The sequence below is a fragment of the Lemur catta genome, chromosome 10 (genome assembly GCF_020740605.2).
Source record: "Lemur catta isolate mLemCat1 chromosome 10, mLemCat1.pri, whole genome shotgun sequence".
Classification (NCBI taxonomy): domain Eukaryota; kingdom Metazoa; phylum Chordata; class Mammalia; order Primates; family Lemuridae; genus Lemur; species Lemur catta.
In genome coordinates this window covers 49,256,251-49,279,172 of record NC_059137.1, presented here as the reverse complement: position 1 = coordinate 49,279,172, position 22,922 = coordinate 49,256,251, and the positions used below count along the sequence as shown (strand labels likewise).

The 22,922-nt window shown below is 36.8% G+C and overlaps 1 protein-coding gene across 1 annotated transcript in view; it reads left to right on the top strand.

Annotated features, from left to right (window-relative positions):
- The window catches only part of ADAMTSL1 (ADAMTS like 1), a 366,380-nt gene that overhangs the window by 133,160 nt on the left and 210,298 nt on the right, over nt 1-22,922 (top strand). The window contains exons 6-7 of the mRNA XM_045563528.1: nt 12,853-12,927; nt 16,059-16,216. Of these exons, the coding sequence (XP_045419484.1) occupies nt 12,853-12,927; nt 16,059-16,216 (233 nt within the window). The remainder of the gene's footprint in view (nt 1-12,852; nt 12,928-16,058; nt 16,217-22,922) is intronic.

Sequence of the window (22,922 nt, the reverse complement as noted above, 5' to 3'; positions counted from 1 at the left end):
GGTTAGCTTAGATGGGACGAGTCAGATCACCGGCTGCAATCCCAGGGGGGAAACCTTTCCTTCTGCGGCACAGCAGGAGGGAACAGCTCTAGAGGCACTCCCCGTGCACACATGAGCCTTGCTGTCCACGGTGAGTGACAGACTGCATCCCAGCTCCTGCCGGATGTGTTGTGTGATATGCCTGGCGGAATATAGCAGGGAGAGTGGGATGGTCAGCACAAATTCACTCCTAGTGCTGTAAAATCACACGGTTTTCATTTACAAAGTGGTCTTTGGTCAGTGCTGACTGACACAGGTTCCTTCAGAATTAATATAGGGCAGTAATTATGTGGAGGTTTTTATTGACCTTTGTGTCCTGATCTCTCTGTACCAGCAAAAAAAAAAAAAAATTTATTGTACATGTATTTTCGGGAATGTCACATGATCATCTCATTTAAACCTCATGAGCAAGGTGCTGTTAATCCCCACATTATGGATGAGATAACTGAGGCTTAGCCAGATCATGTGACTTGCTCAGAGTCACATAGCTGTGAAGTAATACAGTCAACATTTGAGCTCAGGGTCTGATTCCAGAGCCTAAGCACTTACTCATTATTCAGGACTGTCTTACAGCCCTTCTGGCAGTCTCTGTGACAGGCCATTTAGAAAGCAGATAGGTGCATTAAGGCAAGGTGCCTCAGATGTCCGCCCAGTCAGGTCCTGCTAGGGTAGATGGTATAAGTTCTTGTGATCCTTAAGCCAACCATGCAGTCATTAATCAGTTTCATTGTACATACACTGTCCTCTATGACAATCACTATTCTAGGCACTGCAGTGGATACAGATGAAAATAAGATAGCCCTTGTACTCAAGGACATGCATTTTTAGAATTATTTTGGCCTTGCTTGGCATATTGTCTCCAGATTTTGCTGTTACCCAGAATCCTTCAATAGATCCTTGATTGAGTATCCCTTTTTACATGTCTCCTTGACTTGGGAAATGAGAATGAATATCTTTACTGAGTGTGGGTTTTGTTCTCTTCACTTGTTGACTAGCTGGAAGAAAACAGTTGATGTATGGGGAAGGGGGGTTGTGGCTTTAAATGGACTTGTAGGGCAAGAAGAAAGGCAGATGCAGTCGCTCTGGTGTGTACTGGAGAACTACTCAGAAAAGTCATGAAAAGGCAGCTCGCCAAAGGACTAGGCTCGAGGGAAGAAGAGGGGGCAGGAAGAAAGACCAGGGACTTTTAAACACATGAAAAATTGGAGGTGCCAGTTTAGGGAACTCTCCACATTCTGACTCCCCTGGAGGCAGTGAAAAATGTGATTCTGCAAAAAATAAAAACTAAAAAAGTTAAAAGACTCTGGCAGATAGAATGAAGGATGAGGTAACTTATACGCTGACACAGTACATTCAGGCCAGATTTTTCATTGATCATGTGTGTTGGTAGCTTCTTCTATAAGATGAAAAATTAAAGAACTTAGAAGATGGAAACCAGAAATGGATAGAGGCATAATTCCTTTGTAAATCTCTGAAACCGTGGTTGGATATTTGGAAAAAGTTACATTTAAAAGATCACTCTGAACAGAACTCTTTAAGGAATGCTAAAAAAGTTAAAATCTTTCTAATTATTTCTGTCCCATAATTGAATCAGTGCTCATTGTCTAGGAAGTACTGGTAGGCATGAAAGAGGATGCCATGCATTTGTGCAGTAACTGCTGTGCAGTGACTTCTGAGAGCATGTTTGGAGTGGTGGAGACCTTTCTTTATTCTCAAGACCCATCTTCCTGTTCTCATAGAGGAGCCAGAGCATTCTGCTCAGACAGACATTCCTCTTACTCTCCTATTAGTGGGTGATTAGTGACCTCTGGGGCCCGGATCATGGGAACAAAGGTAGAGAAGCTCTGAGGGAACAAACTGAAGCAAACAGAGAGCCATATGTCATCTCCAGGTCTGCAAATAAATACCTCAATGGAAAGTGCTCTATTCAAGACCGACAGTGGGTAAATTGTGTATTATGATACACAACCTGATGATTATACATAATGATAATATGCAATTGATTCGTTTACCTTAGTGCTGATGATGCCTCCTGACAAGATGATTTATATCAATAAAGCCCAGCATATGCATACACCTCACCACAATCTATAGCAGATGCTGAACAAACTGCCTCGCTTATGTTTTCTCCACCCTAGAAGAATCTTCCATCCTATATTTACAGACTGCGAGGCAACCCACTGGCAGGAAGATTAGGCTGCTCTGCGGGGCCGGGTGCACTGGCCAGGTGAGCAGTTCTCCACCCCAGGAGGAGTTCTGCCAGATCTCTCCCCCGTGTTCTGCCAAAATGCACCGTAAGCTAGCCACATGCTCTTTCTGAACTCCTAGCACTCAGATTCCCCACATTGAACTCATTTTCTTTCTGAACTTATATCCAAGTTTTTTTCTGTATGTTATCAAGCCTCAGGGGAACACAGAAAAGACAGGAGGGTGGAGAAAGACCATGGTAGAATATGCCAGAAGGAAAAAGAGAATTTGGAGAAATTTATCAAATGGCTGCCATTTGCTAGTAAATTTTTAAAAACCCATTTTTTTAATTAAAAGGCCTGATAATTTCCTCACAAATACAGACAATGGAAATAGAGCAAGATCAAGGCACTGTTTTCCCTTTTTTAAAGGAAAAGACTGCTCACTGAGAGCATTCAGTCTTTCTATTTTTTCTGGTCACTTCTCGACTTCCATAACCCAACGAAGAGTCAAATATAGCTAACATTACCTTGCTTTAGATTCTTGAAATTTAGACTCATTTTCTTGCAAGTTTTATTGACTTGTACAATATTATATATTCTCCAAGTATACTGAGAATATTCTTAGGCCTAGAGCCAGCCAATTGGTTATACATTTGGTCTCTCCAGCTTTGCAGGTCTCTCATGTGTTTCTGCAGGTTTTGAAATCACCTGGGTATCCTAAAGCTCTCTCACTCCCTTCCTAGAGTGGCAAGGGCCAAATAAACTAATTTATTTCAAGATAAGATGAAGTTCCTAATACTTAAGGATGTGCTTGTGAGACTGTGACCTGTGCTGATATATAATAGATATGGGTAAACATATTCCCAGACTATCATTCTGGCTCAAAGATTTTGAAGTATAGTATGTTTATAATAAAACACAGGCCTCTATATCATAAAGTGCAAAATACACATGTGTTTTTTAAAGAAAGCACAAAACATTAAAGAAATTCTTACCATGCCCCTGGCTGCTTCAGGCTATACTCACAAGCCACTCAAGGCTGTATATATGCATCATTCAACAGCAAATAGTTATTGGGCACCTGCTATGTCCTGAGGAACTTTTCTAGATGCTGGAAACACTGCAAAGAGCAAAACAGAAAAAATCCATTTTTTCTCATGGAACTCACGTACTAGTGTGAGGGACAGACAGACAAGCAAATAACTAAATGAAATGTATATATGTCATATGGTGATAGAAGCCATGGAAGAAATAAAGCAGGGAAGAAGAACAGGAAATAGGTGTGGGTCAGCAGCCAAGGGTGTTGGACGGGAGTTGCAATTTTTACTAGATTAGCAAGGAGAAGACTCACTGAGAACATGGCATTTGAGCAAGAATCTGAGGCAGGTAAGAAAGGACACCATGCAAAAGTTAGGGGTGAGAGAATTCTAGAAAGAAAGAAAAGCAAACCCAAAGGTCCTGAGGTATTTGCATTTGTGACACATTTCAGGAGGATGAAAGAAGCCAGTGTGAACAAAGCAAAGTGAGTTTCAGAGAGACTAGAGGGAAGGAGGAAGGCAGGAAGGTTGAGGGGCAGGGTAAAGAGTGGCACAGATGTTGTAGGGTTTTATAAGGACTTTGGATCTTAGTCTGAATGAGATGAGAAGTCATTGAAGGATTTTGAGTAGAGGAATAACTTGATCTGATTTACTTTTTGAAAGGATCCCTCTGCCTAGTATACTAAGAACAGACAGCGTTGGGGACACTGTTACACAGCAGGCCAGGACACGGATGATGATGGCTTAGCCTGCAACAGTAGCTGTAGACATAATGAGAAGTGTTCTGATTATGGATATATTGTACCTGCATTTCTTTGAGTCTAAGACATCATTGATTGAAAGATGCAGCAGTATTATCTTATGTGTCACTAAGAAAGAAAAAAAGCTGCCATTGAAACTAAGAAACCATGATCATTTAGGGTTTTACTTCATGATTCTTAAAAGATCTATTTTATATTTAGACATATTTTATCATATATTGCTCTTGTGCATACAAATAAAGGAAAATAAAACTGCAATCAATTGATAAATAAAACCAAATTTTTTTCCCAAACTTCAACTCTTTTTTAATCGTTTTTTACTCAATTCGTTTCTTCACATCATCAGGAGCCCTGGTGATAGAGCATTTTAAAAAGAACCCATGAAAGAAATAAAATTCATTGGTACTTGGCCCTTTTTTAAAACAGTTTTATTGAGGTATAATTGGCATACCATAAACTGTGTATTTAAAGTGTACAGTTTGGTAAGTTTTTACATAGGCATACACCTGTACAACCATTACCGTGATCAAGGCTATAAACATATCCATCATTCCTAAAGTTTCTTGTGCCCTAGTAACCCTTCCTTCCTGCCCCCCTCCTGCCCCTGTTCCCTGGCAACCACTGTCACTGTAGATTAGATTGAGCTTTCTGGAGTTTTAGACAAATGAAATTATAAAATATGTACTTTTCTTGTCTAGCTTCTTTCATTCAGAATAATAATTTTGAGATTCAATTAATATTGCAGTATACATCAATAGCTCACTTTATTTTATTGCTGAATAGCAATTTCATGGTATGGACATGCCATAGTTTATCCCTTCACCTGTTGATGGCCATTTGGGTTCTTTCCACTTTGTGCTTTTTACAAATATAGCTTCTATGAACATTCATGTACATGTTTTTGTATAGACATATGCCTTCATTTCTCTTAGGTAAATTCCTAGGAGTAGAATGGCTGGATCATATGGTAGGTGTATATTTAACATTTTTAAAAGGATTAGACTGTTTGCAGAGGAGCTTACTGTTTTGCATTTCCACTAGCAACGCATGAGACTTTCACTTGCTCTTCGTTTATGCCATCACTTGATATTGTCAGTATTCTTAATTTTACCCTTCCTTATCAGTGTGTAGTAGTACCTCGTCATTGTTTTAATTTGCATTTGCCTAATGGCTAATGATGTTGAACATCTTTTCAAGTTGTATTGGTTTGCAATTGCTACCATAACAAATTACCACAAACTTAGTGATTTAAAGCAATACAAATCTATTGTTTTATGGTTCTAGAGGGTCAGAACACCAAAGTAGGTTTCATGGTGCTAAAATCAAAGTGATAGCAGGGTGTGTTACTTCTGGAAGCTCTAGTGGAGAATCCATTTTCCTTCTATTTTGATTTTCCAGCTTCTGGAGGTGATATGCATTCCTAGGCTTCTTCAAGCCAGCAGCATAGCATCTTCAGATCTGCTTCTGACTCTAATATCCTCTTTTGCCTCCCTCTTCTGTTTTAGAGAACATTTGTGATTACATTAAGCCCACACAGATAATCCAGGATAATCACTTTAAGGTCAGTTAATTAGCAATCTTAATTCCATCAGCAACCTTAATTCCCCCTTGCCTTGTAATATTAAATGGAAATCTTTGGCAGGGAGGAAGAGTGTATTATTATTCTACCTACCACACGTACTTTATTCTTTGTTTTTTTGTTTTTATTTTTTGCTTTTTTTTTTGCTGGTAAAGTGAAGCAGTGATTCTTCTTTGATATAGTGTCAGTTCACGTCTTTTGCTCATTTTAAAAATGGGATGCTTGGCTTTCTACTAGAGTTCTTTATATGTTCTAGGTATAAGTCCTTTGTTGGATATGTGATTTGAAAATATTTTCTCTGTAGTCTTTTTTCTTCAAAATTGCTTAACATTATGTTTCATAGAGCAAAAGCTTTACCTGTAGATGAAGACCAAGTTATCGTTTTTTCTCTTATTGGTTGTGCTTTTAATGTCATGTGTAAGAACTTCTTGTCTAAGCCCAGGTCACAAAATCTCCTATGCTTTCTTCTAGAAATGTTAGGGTTTAACACTTTACCTTTAGTTCAATGACTTACTTTCAGTTATTTTTATAAAAGGTATAAGTTTTATAGGTATGTTGATGATTTTTTTGTTTTTTTATTTAGTGATTTTTTTTAATTTTTCCCCCACTTGGCTTGTCTGAAAAGACTTTTTTTTCTTTTTTGGTATGTAGATGCCCAATTCTTCCAGCACCAGTTATTGAAAAGACAATCTTTTCTCCCTTGAATTGTCTTTAAATCTTTGTCAAAAATCCATTGGCCATTTCTGTGTGGGTCTATTTCTGGACTCTATTCTGACATATGTGTCTGTCATTTCACCAATTTTCCGTTGCCTTGATTATTATAGCTTTAAAGTAAGTCTTAAAATGAAGTAGTATGATTTCTCCAAGTTTATTCTTCTTTTCACCCACTCATTTTGGCTATTCTATTCTGGTTTTTTGCCTTTTCATATAAATTTTACTGTCTGCTTGTTCATAGCTATAAAAAGTCTTGTTGGGATTTTGATTAGAATTATGTCAGTTCTACAGATTGATTTAGGGGTTGGGAATTAACATCTTTACTATGTTAAGCTGCTCAACTTATGACGACTTCACGTCTCTCCACTTATTTAGGTCTTCTTCAATTTCTCTCATCAGCCTTTATTAGTTTCAGCATATAGATCTTTTATATTTTAGTTAGATTTATATCTGTTGTATTTTTATAGCTATTAAAAATGGCATTGTATTCATTTTTTTATTATTATTAAAGATGAGGTCTCACTATGTTGTCCAGGCTAGAGTGCAGTAGCTATTCACAGGCACAATCATAGCACACTGCAGCCTTGAACTCCTGGGCTCAGGTGGTCCTCCTGCCTCAGCTTCCTGACTAGCTGGAACTGCAGGCACTCACTACCACACCTAGCTTGGAATTGTATTTTTTATTTCCATTTTGAATTGCATCTTGCTAGTTTGTAGAAATGATTGATTTTTGTGTGTTGGCCATGTATTATGCAAATGTACTAAACTCAATAATTCTAAGAGTTTTAGGTAGATAACTGGAATTTTATAAATAAACAATCATTTTGTTTACAAATAAGGGTGGCTTTGCTTCTTTCTTTTCAATTTGTAAGCTATTTACTTCTTTTTCTGGCTTTATTTTACCAGCTAGGGCATTTAATGCAATCGTGAATAGGAGTGATGAGAATGGACATCCTTATCTTATTCCCAGTTTTAAGAGGAATGCATTCAGTTTCTCACCATTGAGTGTGATATTAGCTATAGGTTTTTTGTAAGTGCCCTTTATCAGATGAGGAAGTTTTTTTCTTTTCCTAATGTGCTGAGAGTTATTATCATGAATAGATATTGAATTTTATCAAATTCTCTGCCTCAATTGATATGATCATGTGGTTTTTCTTCTTTATACTTTTATTGTGATAGATTATGTTAATTGGTTTTTAAATAAAAAACCAACGTTGCATTCCTGGGGTAAACTCTACTGGGTCATTATTTTTATATGGTGTATTATTTTTATATAGATTGCTGGTTTGATTTGAAAATATTTTGCTGAGGGTTTTTACATCTATGTTCGTGAGAGATACTGATGTTCATGAGACATACTGGTCTGTAGTATTCTTTTTTTTTTTTTTGGTATGTCTTTGTCTGGTTTTGGTATTAACGTAAAATTGCCTCATACAATGAGTTGGGAAGTGATCCCTCATCTTTTTTCTGGAAGACATTGTATAGAATCGATGTTATTTCTTCTTTAAATACTTGGTAGCATTCAACAGTGAAACTTTTGGGGCCTGGAGATTAATTTTTCAGTACATAACTTTTTGAACATATGGAATACTGTTATAGTAACTATTTTAATGTCCACTATGTATTTTGATTGATTGCTTTTTCACTTCAATATGGGCTGTATTTTTTGGTTTCTCTGAATGTCTAGTAATTTTTGACTGGATGCCAGACATTGCAAATTTTACTTTGTCGGGTACTAGATACTTTTGTATTCCTATAAATAATCTTGAGTTTTGTTCTGGGAGCAGTTAAGTTACTTTAAATCAGTTAGATCCTTTTGGGTCTTAAAATTTGGTAGATAGGACCAAAACCATGTTTGGTCTAGAGCTAATTGTACCCTTTTACTGAGGCAAGACCTTTCTGAACACTCTACTCAATGTTCCATGACTTTTGAAGTTTTCCAGTCTGGCTGGTGGGATAAGATACTATTCTCTGCCATGATGAGCTCCGTGTACTCTACTCTATAATTCTTTTATGTGGTTCCTTCTGCAGACCAGGTAGGCTCCTCATATTCATGTACTGATCAGTATGCTGTTGGGTACTTAAAGGGGACCCTATAGCTCTCTCCTGTCTGGCACTTTGTCCCACAAATTCTAACTGTTTTTGTCTCCTTGGACTCTGCTTTGTCTCTTCAATTCAGGGAAGCTCTACCAGAGTGCCCACTTCTAAAGCTGTAGCCCAGAAACTCTTTCAAGGCAGTAGGCTGGGGCAATATTAAGCCTTACTTCATTTGTTTTCTGACTCTCAGGAATTGCTGTCCTTCTTTGCCTGGTGTCCAATGTCTTAAAAACCATGGTTTTATTATACATAATTTTATCTGAGTTGCTGGTTGGTTTAGGCAGGATGTTAAATCTGGTCACTGTTACTTTATTTTGGTCAGAAGCAATAATATTGGTGCTAGGCTCTTAATTCAACTTTGCAATTATGTATACCTAACCAGCTTTTCACTTCCTTTATGGGAATGTTATTGAACATCTCTGGTTCCTCATCTCCCTACAACCTCCATAACCATTTGATTCCTAGGGATTAAATGAACATGCTCCTATTGTCTTGGAATTTTCTCCCAAGATGCTGACACCCGTTTTGCAAGTTTGATAATGGTGTGTTGATGTTAGCACCTTTGCAGGCAAATATAGGATTACTGCCTGGGTGAGAGAGAATATAAGACGCTATTGATTGTGAGACATAGTCTGATTTCGTTTGTGTTAAAATATGAAAAATTATTCCTCTTAGATTCAGTGAAATGGTATTTTGACAATAGGCCATTCTAACAGATTAGACATAAAAATGAAGTCAAAGGTGGCTCCAGAGTGTTTGGCCTAGGCAACTAGAACTTCCTAGATGAAGTTCCCCAGGTGAGGATGGTGGCACCTTGTTTGGTCATCCAGTATACATCCTCCTTTTTGCAATTACAGATAAACTGGCGGGGAGGGGTAGTGATTGGAAGACTCAAATGCTCAACTTCTCTTTATGTTATTGGATACATGTTAAGAGTAATAAAATTGGCATAAAGATTTAAAATATGCCATTAAAACCTCCTCAAGATTGGCAGATTATTTTTGTAGGTACCAAATTGTACTAAAACAATGGCTCTTTCATTTTTAAAAAATTGAAATTAAATTAAGTATCAGCCCCATAGGCTTAGAGGGAAGAGTCTTTAAAAACATGAACTTATCAACAGATCTAAAAATAAGATAAACTCAGATAACAGAATAAGAAATTCTGTCTTTTCGAAATATTATCATTATCACCTTTCTCTAATATAGCAGTAAATCATGGAGAACATCCACATATGGCAAGATTTAAAAATGAATATAAAATGTTCTGTGTAGAAAGTTGTAGAATATACATATAGATATGGATTTTTTAAGGAAATCTTTTAGGTAAAATCCTTGGGAACAATTTTTTTGAGAAAGGGCATTTGCAATTTACATATGTGAAATGATAGAATTTATGATTCCCATGGAAAGCTTGTCCATTTAACTGAGAAAAGGGATATCTGATCTCTGAAGCAGTTCTTTTAGAATTGTTGATTAGTAACCTAGAAATATGTCCTGAAGACTGGCACCGTGGTTCCATCAACAAAGCCAGAATAGATTAGGACAGATGCACTTGGTCACAGAACAGTGTGTCTTTGTAGGAAAGGGCACCGGAGGAATGCACAGCGCGGTGGGAGAGGATGTGGCCACCTGCCTTGCCAGCCATACCAATGGCATTATTCACTGAGCAGGCAGGTGTTGCAGCCAGATTGCTTTCACGTTCTGGGACATCTTAAACACCTCTCTGTGCACAACGCTGTAGTAGGTGCCAATAGAAGAATCCCCCAACCTGTCCCAAATCATTGAGAATTTATCAGCAAACGAGACAATTATTAATATACAACTGAAAGAGTGGCTTTTATGAACATGCAGAAAATAAAATTTTTAATTTTTTTTCTATTTTGCTTTTTGTCAAATTAAGAGTACCATTTCTTGAAGTATATTTTCTGATATCTGTCAGCTGATGTTAACAAGCAATATAGATGAAAAAGTTTCCCTGGATAAACACATTGGGTGTCCATTGGGTTAAATAGAGTGAAATGGGTTTCTTTGGTTCAGAGCTCCTAAGAAACTAACTAATGTGCTTTGGGAATTTCCATCAGTGGGGTGTAGTATGTAGTATTTCCCCACATGTTTTATCTTAGGTCCCTTTTTCAAGGACCATCTTGTAGGGCTAGTGCTTTGTTTGTCTTTTTCACTAAATCCCTAGTACCTACCATGGAGCCTAACAGTAAAAGACACTCAAAAAATATTTGTGGAATAAAGTAATGGATTTGCTTATTGCCTAATTCCCTGCCAGGAGTCCATCAGGCCCTTTCAGAACAATAGAATAGGCTGTGGCTCTTCCTACCTCTGTGCTGTGTGCTGCCAGCTGCTCAAGTTTGCCTCAGCCTGAGTTGCTCCATTTCCCTTTGACTAGGCAAGTCCAGAGAGGCATCAGAAGATGCTCTGCTTTTGCCTGGTCTACTTTCTCCAGCTACTCTCTTTCCATCAACAACTTTCTAGGTTTCTTCCCTCTCTTCTTTGGGGAGCATACGAATGTTACTGCATCAGCTGAAAACTAGGGTATTAATGCCCAGCCTGTGGAATGTGAGCCGCTTCTCAGCAGAACAAGAGGGAGGCCGCCCTAGTGGTGCGTGGGTCAGAAGGCGGCTGCTGAGCATGGCAGAGCGGAGCAGAAAGCTTCCCTTTTACTTGCACTTTATTTGACCTGGGAATAAACAAAGACTTTCTATTTCTAGAAATCCCATTGTTTTAACTGCTTTGAGTTTCTTTTGCAAACTTAAAAAGCCATTTCTTTATGCGAGGTATTTAAAGCCCTGTGGGCCCAGTCTTAACTTTTTGTTGTTCCTTTTCTGTGTTCCTCTTTCGGTTGTTTGTTCTTGTGTGCCACAAACTCTCAGCTCTCTGAAATTCAGCCTTTTCTTTAACAATGTATGACATGAGAAACAACCGTAAGGTTGTAGCATGAGTAGAATATTCAGGATTCTAGAGAACTTGGTAAACGTAACCTTCGGGGAAAAAAATGGGAACATATGATTTCTCCTTTCTCATTCAACAGGAGCCTTGGAGAGTTTAAAAATAATAAAAATAAACATTTTTTTATCTCTGTCCTTAAAGAGATTTGGAATAGAGGGAGGAAAATCATATTTCCAGAATATCTCCTGTGTTCCAGGCTATAGATCTATAAAACTATATCCATATCTATATTTGTATCTATTCACAACAATATTATGAAGTAAATGTTGTTTTCCTTGTTTTCCAAATGAGGAAAATGGGGATCAGAGAAGTCAGGTAACTTCTCAGATTTACTTGTTTAAACTAAATTCTCCTAAAGATAGGATGATAATGTTAGGGTTCAGAGAAATTGGATAACTTTGGGGATTCTTTTATTGAAACTAAATTCTACCAATGGCAGGATAATGATGTGTACTATTGGAAAGATACGTATGAACAAAGAATCCCACAGAGCTTCTAAATATGCTGATGAGTTTTTTAATCTTTCTCTTAATCTTCTTGAGTGCCCTCCTGTCCCTTTGACCTTGGACTATGCATGATACTTCTCAGAGGCTTCATTTTTTCATTATAAAATTCTCTTTGTGGATGTCACAAGTTTTAGGTGAGGGAGTAAACAGTATGATTTAGGTGAAAGTGAAACTCTGCAGTGCCATGTAAATTTAAGGCATTATTGTCACAAATAGAGCTCTGCATAAGAATGCCTGTGCTGTATTTGGAGTGCACGTGATATGCCTCTAATTTTTTTTTAATGTCTGCTTCTTATAAATTTAAGCCCAATTTGCAAGTAAGGTGAAAAGAAATCCATTATAAAATGATCTGTGAGTAAGCCAATTTTTTAAGTATTTCAAAACAGAGGGTGTGTGTGTGGAGGAATATTAATAAACATTTATGGGTTACTCACTATGTATAGTATTAAGGGTAGACCGTAGGAAGGATATTCAAGAACTAGAAGGCATGATTTCTGCCCTGGAGGCGTTCAAAGCATACAACAAATGTATTTTCCCCTTCTCTTATCTGTCCTACTCATCCGAGATACTTGGCCAGAGAGAAGTCCAGATTTTGATATAATACATTCATCATTTGAACATTAGAATTTATTTTTATTTTTTAATTCAACACAAGTACTCTAATCTGGAGAAATTTCATGGTATAAAACCAGACTTTAAAATCAAACTAAAACTTGCAAATCCATTTTTTAATATATCAAAATTCATATTTTTAAAAAAGGCCAAATACCCCTATTGACTACCATCTCTGGCATATTTTATTTTGAAGAAAGTCGAAATTTTGATTCCCAAACTTTCACTTTTACATTTTAAACACTTTAAAAAGTTGTCATTTTTTGAAGTATATAAGTCAGTGCCTTTACAGGGGGAGGCAGTCAACGATTTTGTGTCAAATGATGTGCTTTTAAGACTTTGCTTTGCTTCTCTCTAGTGGACGATACTGTGGTTGCTATTCCCTATGGAAGTAGACATATTCGCCTTGTCTTAAAAGGACCTGATCACTTGTGTAAGTAAACTCAGTTGTTTTCCTTTGGGGTTTGGGAATTTTAGTTGTTATTGTTTATTTTATGTTCCCAGAAGAGATTAAAACACAAGAGTACAAATCGTTCTGCTCTATCATAATATGACATTTTGAGTGCTTCTGTTTATCTTTGAGCTGACTTGATGAGATGGCAGAAACCTCCATGGTCATTATCTCTAACAACAGTCAGAAAAGTACAGAATAGGTTCTCCCAATGGGTTCTTCATGGGTGAAGCACATGTTTGTGCATTTGTGAATATTCTATCTCATCCTCTCTCTTCTTCCTTTCCAGTCTCAATCTTTTTCTTTCCTTGCCTCTCCTTTTCTTCCTTCCTTTTAACCCTCTCTCCCTCTTCTTCATTCTTTCTCTTTTTCTTCCTACCCCCATGTTTCATTACTTCATCAATCCAGAGGACCATAGAAACCACAAGCAACCTGAACACTGTAGCATTTAAAGAAAGCCATAGTGTTATCCTTCAACATCCCATGTATTAAAGACAATTCAGAGCCCTCATATCTTAAAGATAGCTATTGGGATTCAGGATTGAAGGGTAATCATAACCCCAAATATCAAATTGTAGCATGGTCCCTCCAGGGTTTGTGCAAGAATTGATCTTCAGTAGTGCCAAGGCAGCAATACACAGCCACATCTTTTTTTTAAATTACTATTTAATGCTGTTTACATATAGACCTGTAAATTATAAGCAGAAAATTATAGGCTGTAAACAAAGAAGAGGGTGGAAGAGAACATGCTAGCATTTTCTGTAAAATTCAGCTTCACTGAAAGGCTTCACTTCAGTTGGTTCTTTGAGCATTTCTGGTCTCCTCCACTCTGATTGTTTCCGTGTTTCAACAAAGCCATCTGTCGTCTGCTGTTCTTTCTCCTCTCCCACACACATGCCTATGAAACCAATTTAGGTAGGAAGCATTATTTTTTGGCAATTGGATTATAAGTGAAATCATGCTAGAAACACAAACAAGAGAAAGACAAATTGGAGCCTGTAAAAGTCAACATAGCCTACTATAGTCTTTCTAAAAATAAAAATAGATACATTTCATAGAAGAGGTGAGATTTGAAGGGTCATGTGAAGTAAAGGGATAAGTAAGGGATAGTTCAGGCAAAACCCAAAAATGCTGATAAGTCACCTTATATGGATCCAAGTTCTTTTCTAATGCTAAGCAACCCCATAAAATTTAGTGTTCACATGTCAAAAGATAATATGTGTTTGCACTATTACCACTCAAATTATTCGTTTTTTCCCCTTGAGAACTGGACAGAGCTAACTGCTGGTATAAGAACTCCATTCAAAAACAGTATTTTTCTGAGCAGTAACAGAGACTGAAATAAAATTATCAGGCCAAGATCGTCACCAAGTGGGTGACTGACTCCTCCTTGCAGAAGGAAGAACCCACAGTAATAGATTTAAGAGGAAAATTTACTTTTATAAATGTATGAATCTCCTGGATTTCCTAACTATGTGATCACTAAGAAGCTGAAGAATTAGCCTGTTTGGTTTGATTGTCCACAGGATTCGATGAAAAGCAAAATGGAATCTGCTTTTTTTTATTTCCCAATTAGCATACTGTTGGTAGCATATGTATAGCTAAAGAATTTGGGGTTTTTTGTATTTAGAATGTAATTCAACAACACAAATGTGGGAGTAAATGAAACCCTGTAGCTCAGAAGCTGGTTCAGTGTGGGATTGACCTTAAATAGTTAGAGCCAAACCTGAACAAGACTAAGCAATCTGGCCCTCCCCCAGCTCATCTTTAATCAGAAGTACCTTGAGAAAGACAGCTGTGAGCCTGTCAATAAAATTGAATCCTATGCTCAGACCAGGCCTAGAACTCCAGAATTTTTCCAAAACTAAGTTAATTCATGTCCTGAAGATATTTCTACAGCTGCATGTATGGCGGTTTGAGGAATGAAGGCTGGAGGAAGGAGATTCGGTTCTGTTGCTTTTCTCTGGTGACAACTGTGATTTACCCGCTCCAATATTCCTGTGATCTGCCCTGTGTTCTTCTGTGGGTTCTTCTCTGCACTAGGGCAGGAGAGTAAAGCCTTACCTATTCTAGAAGAAGGTCTCCACAGACATCATCTGAGAGTTACTGGACTTCTACTTGAATGCCAACATTTTCTACCTGTTGGTAGAGAACTTCAAGTAGACCACAAGTAGAATAATATAGTACAAATACTTTAGGTGCTATATTACCTCCAAAGACCTTAAAATTGTTTTTAACTCAAAGCCCCACCCCAGCACTCCATCTTTCTGCTGAAGAATCACTGCCAAAACCAAAAGTTCTTGTGCAAGTTTCAGAAACCATTAGCCTTAGTCCATCGATGGTCCTTGGTGCATCTGTTATTCCAAATCACCTCTCAGTCCCATGAGAACTTAGTCTTCTCTGGAACATACATCATAATTGCCATCATCCCCAGCATGCTCTGATTTCCTACAACAAAAAGTGCTTCATAGACTGTCATTGGCCAAAGTCGGATTTGAATGCTCCAAGAATCAAGATCTTCTTTTTGTCTTAGCACTTATGAAATACCATAAATATATACATAAAAGTGAATTAAGGATCAAAAAAGATTTTCCAAAGAAAGAGTGCTATAAAGGATAGCTCATTTTGAGTAATAGCACATATGCAATAAGCAACAAGAAAGTAATAAACAAATACAAGTTAATGAATGAATATAAAATCACACAGGTACTGAGGCAGCTCACCGATGCAACCTGGATCTCATAGAGCAAAAACAAAGTGGGAAGATATCCTAAGCTGACAGCATCAAGACTGAAATCAATAAGATATGCATGGGAGATGGTTTATTCAAAGGAATAGGGTTATATCAGTACCAAGCCGGGATGCCCAAATGAGGTCATCGGGAGAGTCAAAGATTTTTTGACAGAGAGCCCTGAATGCTTGACTAATGAGTGTTAAAATAATTTCATTTGCAGCATGAACTCCTCTGTGATCCAACAGTGCCTATATATTTTATTTATATCACAGTTTCAATTTCGTCACCTCTAAACTTTGTTGCATGAAATGTGCTTGCATGTGGTCTGTGGTAGCCCTAGGAACATCTTTCTCTCCTCTTCATGTGTTTGATTATGTAGATCTGGAAACCAAAACCCTCCAAGGGGCTAAAGGTGAAAACAGTCTCAGCTCTACAGGCACCTTTCTTGTGGACAATTCTAGTGTGGACTTCCAGAAATTTCCAGACAAAGAGATACTGAGAATGGCTGGACCACTCACAGCAGATTTCATTGTCAAGGTGAGCCCACGTAGGGACCTCATTTTTAAGCCACATCCAAACTGATGTTACTTACAAACTCTTGAAGAGAGAGAGAGACTTTAGGTTTTGATATATATTTGGAAAGCCCATTTGTTATCCAGGAAATGTTTGATTCAAGGGTGTTGAGCTAGCTACATCCTGGACTTTAAATCTTTATATGTATTATTAATAAAATGACCCCCACCTAAGAAGCTAACATATCATTAGTTGGGGGATGTAAACTGTTTTCAAAATAATTAGGATACAGTCATTGACACATATAGTGTCTCCCCAGTAAAAGAGAAATACAAACTGATGATCCACAGACTTGGTCGACTAGTCCTGCTTTCAATTGCAAGTTCTGTTGTCTCTTCTATTGGCAACAAGACTAAGTTGTTTCCTTCTATCAGAGCTTCTCTACTCTTCAAGGAAATATAAAACACATTGCTGGAAGCAACATGTACATTCTGCTGGAAAAATGTGCACACTAGAACGTTTGGGAATTACAATAAAATAAAACATATTTTTTTCCTTCAGTAGGTCAGGAGGACCTGAAGGATTTCAGCTGTAAAGCTGTAAAACTTGTAATATGTCCAGGACTTCATAAATTTTTCATCATGGGACCTGGAGCCAGAGGACATTTGATTTAAGCTAAGGCTTGATGACCCCATGGCAGCTAGAAGTAAGAATGCATATAGGAAAAAATGTGATAGACAGCGATGTTGGATGGAGGAAGGGTTCCAGAATACTGTCCTCTGTCTCCATCTGCATGGTAGTTCTTTTTAATCCGGTCCAGATGCCAGCCACATGAACATGAGCAAGAAGCTACAAGACATCAGAGGTAGCTCACAATAGAAATAGTTAAGTAATTTCTATTAAGCAAGAAAATCCAGTAAAGTGAAAGATGTCTCTATTTTTTGAAGCCCTTAGAGTACTGTTAAATAGACCATGTATACCGTTGTAATTTCCCTAGTGGCCTTGCAAGAGTTAATACACATACTGAAAATATAGTAGAATTGGATTCAAGAAATATTATTCACATTTGAGTAGGTCACAGCATTGGCAAATGCATTTCATCTATCCCATTGCCTGCACATCACCACTTGGATATCCCATAGGCACGAGCGCAACATTCCAAAACTGAACTTATCTAGCCCCAGAAACCTACTTCATCTTTTCTAATTTTGTTTTGTCTTATAGATGAATCCACTATCTACCTAGGCAAGTCAGAAACCTTTAATTTACCCTAATTTCCCCTTCTCCTGTATGCCCCCAGTCAGACTGCCTCCAGACCATCTCAAGATTGTTATTTCTTCTCCATCCTTGTTGCCACTATCTTAGTTTGGACCTTTGCATTTTCTCACCTAAAATAATATGAACTAATACTATGGACTCTGAATTAGTTTTCCAGCCTCTGATTCATTGTCTCTGTTGCCTTCAGGGTGAGTTTTCTAAAACCATGATTCCCCTTTTCATAATTCTGCATAGCCCTTCACTTCCACTTATTGCTTTGAGGTTAAAATGCAAATCCATAGCATCACACCTGTTACCCTCAATAAACTGGATTGTGTCTACCTTTCCAACCTCACCTTTGACTATCTCACTTCTATTTCAGCCAACCTGAATGACTCATAGGTCCCCCAACACCTTACACTCTTATAGCTCATTACCTTTGCATAATGCTGTGCCCTCTAGTGTGAATGCTCTTTTCTTCTGTTCTCTCCACTAATTCCTATTTCTTCTGTGGGATTTTCTATTTCCAGAAGCATTCTGTGAATCCAACCCCCAATTCCCATTTATATCACATCTCCCTGTCTTTGAGGGAAGAGACAAAATTGTGTTTGTCTTCATATCTCCACAAGAAGATCCCAATAAGCACTAACAAGTACTGGATGAATAAAGAACTTTTAACACACGGTTGTTTAAGTAGAGCAGACACTGACATCTCTATTACAGCTACAAGGAAACTTAGCTTCAGGGAAGTTGAGTGACTTGCCTAAGTTCACACCAATGGTAAGCCTGGACTAAAAATAATGTCTCTTTACTTCCATCCCATCACTCTTTCAGTAATCTGTGTTGCTTCTGAGAGTATGGCAGAATTTTATTTTTGAGATGTAGATATCACTCTTAAAACTGTCTGATAGAAACCAGTTCTCTACTTTTATTTTTTAAATTAATTCATTTATTGTTTTAAATAAATTTATGCAAATAAATTTTATTTATTTGCATTATTTATTTTATTTGCATTTATGCAAATAAAAATTATATATATTTATTGTTTACAACATGATTTCAAATATGTATACATTGTAGAATATCTAAATTAAGATAATTCACATATACACTATCTCATATATGTATCACTTTTTGTTATAAGAAAGCTTAAAATGATCTCTTAGCAGTTTTCATGAATACAATACATCATTATTAACTGTAGCCACCATATTGTACAATAGATCTCTCAAACTTATTCCTCCTATTTCACTGAAATTTTGTATTCTTTGACCAACATCCCTCCAATCAACCCTCTGGTAACCACCATTCTACCCTCTGTTTTTATGAGGTCAACTTTTTTAGATTCCACATATAACTGACATCATACAGTATTTCTCTTTTTCTACCTGGCTTATTTTCTTTAACATAATGTCCTCCAGGTTCATTCATGTTGTTGAAAAATGACAGGATTTTCTTCTTTTTCCAGTGTGTGTGTGTGTGTGTGTGTGTGTGTGTGTGTGTGTGTATCACTTTTTTTTAGCCATTCATCTGTTGATAACTGCCTAAGTTGATTCCACATCTTGGCTATTGTGAATAATGCAGTGAATATCAGAGTGCAGATATCTCTTACAACATACTGATTTCATTTCCTTTAGCTATATAGCCAGCAGTGAGGTTGCTAGATCATATGGTAGTTCTATTTTTAACCTTTTGAAGAAGTTTCATATTGTTTTCCACAATTGTTATTCCAATTTACATTCCCACCAACAGTATACAAGGGTTTCCTTTTTTCTACATCCTTGCCAATTCTTATCTTTTTTTTTTTATAATAGCCATTCTGACAGCTGAGAAGTGATATCTTGTTCTGGTTTTAATTGAATTTCCCTGATGATTAGTAATTTTGAGCTTTTTTTCATATACCTATTGGTCATTCATATGTCTTCTTTGGAGAAATGTCTATTCAGATTATTTGTGTATTTTTCAATCAGGTTGTTTCCTTGCTATTGAGTTGTTTGAGTTCCTTATATATTTTAAATATTAACCTCTTATCAGATGTATGGTTTACAAATATTTTCTCTCTTTCTGTAAGTTGTCTCTTTACTCTGTTGATTATTTCCTTTGCTGTATAGAAGCTTTTCAGTCTGTTGTAATCTTATTTGTCTATTTTTGCTTTCATTTCCTTTACTTTTGGGGTCATATCCAAAAAAAAAGTCCAGGTCAATGTCATGAAACTTTTCCACTATTTTCTTCTAGAAGTTTTATACTTTCAATTCTTACATTTAAGTCTGTAATCCATGTTGAGTTGATTTTTGTGTATGGTATGAGATAAGGCTCTAATTTCTTTCTTCTGCATATGAATATCCAGTTTTCCAAACACTAATGTTCTCTCTCCAGTGTATATTCTTGGTACCTTTGTCAAAAATCAGTTGACTTTAAATTTGTGGATTAATTCTGGGCTCTATTCTATTCCATTGGTCTATGCATCTTTTCTTAGCCCAGTACCATGCTGTCTTGATTACTATAGCTTTTTAGTAGACTTTGAAAATCAGATAATAGGATCCTTCTATCTTTGTTCTTTTTTGCTCAAGATTACTTTGGCTATTTAGGGTCCTTTGTAGTTTCACATGATTTTAGTGGTTTTTTTTTCTATTTCTGTGAAAAATGTCATTGGAATTTTGATAGAGATTGCAATGAATCTGTAGAGACATTTTAATAATATTAATTCTACTAATCCATGAACACAGTATATCTTTCCATTTATGTCTTCTTCAATTTCTTTCATCAATGTTTTATAGTTTTTGATGTACAGCCTTTTTAAATTTATGGTTAAATTTATTCGTAAGTATTGGGTTTTTTGTAGCTATTGTAAATAGGATTTTCTTGATTTCTTTTTTGTATAGTTCATTATTAGTGTATAGAAATGCTACTAATTTTTATATGTTGATTTTGTATCCTACAAGTTTGCTGAATTTATTAGTTCTAACAGTTTTTTGTTGGATGCATTATATACTAATTTAAGCAGTATCTTCTTTTTGAATAAGATACACAGTTATCAGAATGGCCTCTTTTCAATATCTCCAGGAATTGTATTGTCAAAATACCATTTTTGTTTCTTTAAAAGGAAAAGACATTTTTTACACAAAATGAAGATTTTCTTATGGTGAAGAATTTTTTTATCTTGCCATTAGTTCCAAAGTAATGTTCTGGTATTTCCTTTTCTGGCCACCTTTAAAATTAGACTAAATTCTCATCTTGCTTACCAGGGGAGCATTTCTTCCGAACTAATTAAACTTGTTACGTTGGCTGTATGAACATTTTTGGCAATGCCACTGTATTGTGGCAGAATGGATGAGCACTGTAGGGTTTGGTATATTCTGCTGCTTACTGGGTGTGTGACCTTCAGTACATTGCTTTACCTCCTTTAGCCTGTTTACTCATTTATAAAATGGTAATAATCCCCCAAAAAAGAGCCCTGGTGAGGGATTAAATGAGATAACGTATATATTAATAAAAGTGGATAGAACAAAATTACTTCCTTCCCATCTTTTTGAAATCCTTTAACTTCCAGTTAAACCAATCACAATTCTCTATCTACACAATACCAGAAAGCTGCTTCTCTGAAGATAATCGAGGCTGATCAAGTTACAAATAGTATACCCAGAAACAATTTGGCAGGTGTAGCCATTAAGATAAATGGCTGTGAGAGCAGACTGACGGTGACATCTGTCAATACATTAATTTTTAGGGATGATCTGGCTATTGGCTGGATGACTGGCTGGCTTAGTATCCCCTTCCTCCCTTGCATCCCACATGCATCTGTTCTGAACCTGCAGACCCAATTAAAGAGAATGACTTTCCCAGACATCAAAGGGTCTTTCTCAGTCATCGGCCATTCTTCCTTAGAACTGCCAACTTAGCTCCACTTGTGAGAGCAGCTAAGATATTTTTGTACATATTCTGGTTTTTCCTGTTTTAAAAATTTAGGCAGAAAACCAAATTAGATAGAGAGGAAATTGATTGATGAGTACTTAAGCTACCAAAGTGGGAGAAATATACGGCAGAAGCAAAAATCATAAGCATACTCAGAGCTAAGAATGCTGACTCACAATTCATGTATTGATAACTAGGGAACAGTTATTTCCTGCAGAGGACAATTTACAAAATGCATTTACATTTTTATAGTTGGGAAATTTGGTTAGGAAGATTAGCATCATTCCATTTGTTGCCAAAGCAGCTTTTTTGAGAATTCTAAGGGAATAGAAAGCTGATTTCTACTTGTATCTGTTAGAGCTTAGGCAGAGATAATGCTTTCATATTGTGTTCTAGACAGCCTTGAGCATAACCCTGCACATAATTCAGGACCCCCAAATTGTTTTTGTTATAGCAGAAAACAACAGGAGGGGCCTAGAGAGAAATCACGTATGCAAAGTAATGGGATTTTGCCTAAGTCTGTAGAACTTCTATGTGTGTATGTGTGTGTGTGTGTGTGTATTCTTCATTTAGGAGATGATTGCTACTGCTGCATGGGGCAGATTGACTGTAATATAAGGTATCTGCCTTCTCTTAGCTTATAATTTAGGAGATAAAAGACTGGATAGAGAATTTTGAAATAATGATACAAATAATTGAGTATGAAAATAAAAAGGACAGTAAAACTATAGATATTCACTATGAGCTAGTGTGATTAAGAAAGCCTTGTGAGACTTGCACAGTCTGTGAATCTTGGGTAGGATTAAAATACAAATGGTCCCCAACTTACAATGGTTTGACTTACAATGTTTATGACTTTATGCTAGTGCAATAGTGACATATGTGCATGTACTTCAAATACCTACACAACCATTCTGTTTTTCACTTTCAGCACAGTATTCAATAAATTACATGAGATATTCAACACTTTATTATATATAGGCTTTGTGTTAGATGATTTTCCCCAACTGTAGGCTAATGTAAGTTTCCTGAGCCCATTTAAGGTAGGCAAGGCCAAGCTATGAAGATTAGGTGTATTAAATGCACTTTCAACTTACACAGTTTTCAACTTATGATGGGTTTATTGGAACATAACCCCAAGGAGCATCTGTAATCAATTCTTTCTCCACTGGAGATTGAGCTTTGGCAAACGTTTAATCCCAGGTTGGTTTCGCCCTGTCACCTTGCCTGTTTCTACATGGCTTCACCATTTCAGTCAACCTGTGCTCATAAAAGGGAAAATCATTGTCCTAAGCCAAATGTTCTTGAGAGAAAATGCTTAAATCAATTGTAGGAAAGAAAAGAAGTAAATAGTAAGTTGTGATTCATTTTCCTACCCAACTTTTATAGGTAGTGATTCCCCCAATAAATATATCCCGTTTTGCTGATAGATTTCAAGAGTTTAGAAGTGAGCTCATTAGAATATAATGCTTTACTTGTTGGATTTCATGCAGTGTTTTGCCAATCGTACAGCTGGGTTTAAGGTACAGACACAGGACTGATTCCTCACCTTTCTGTCACT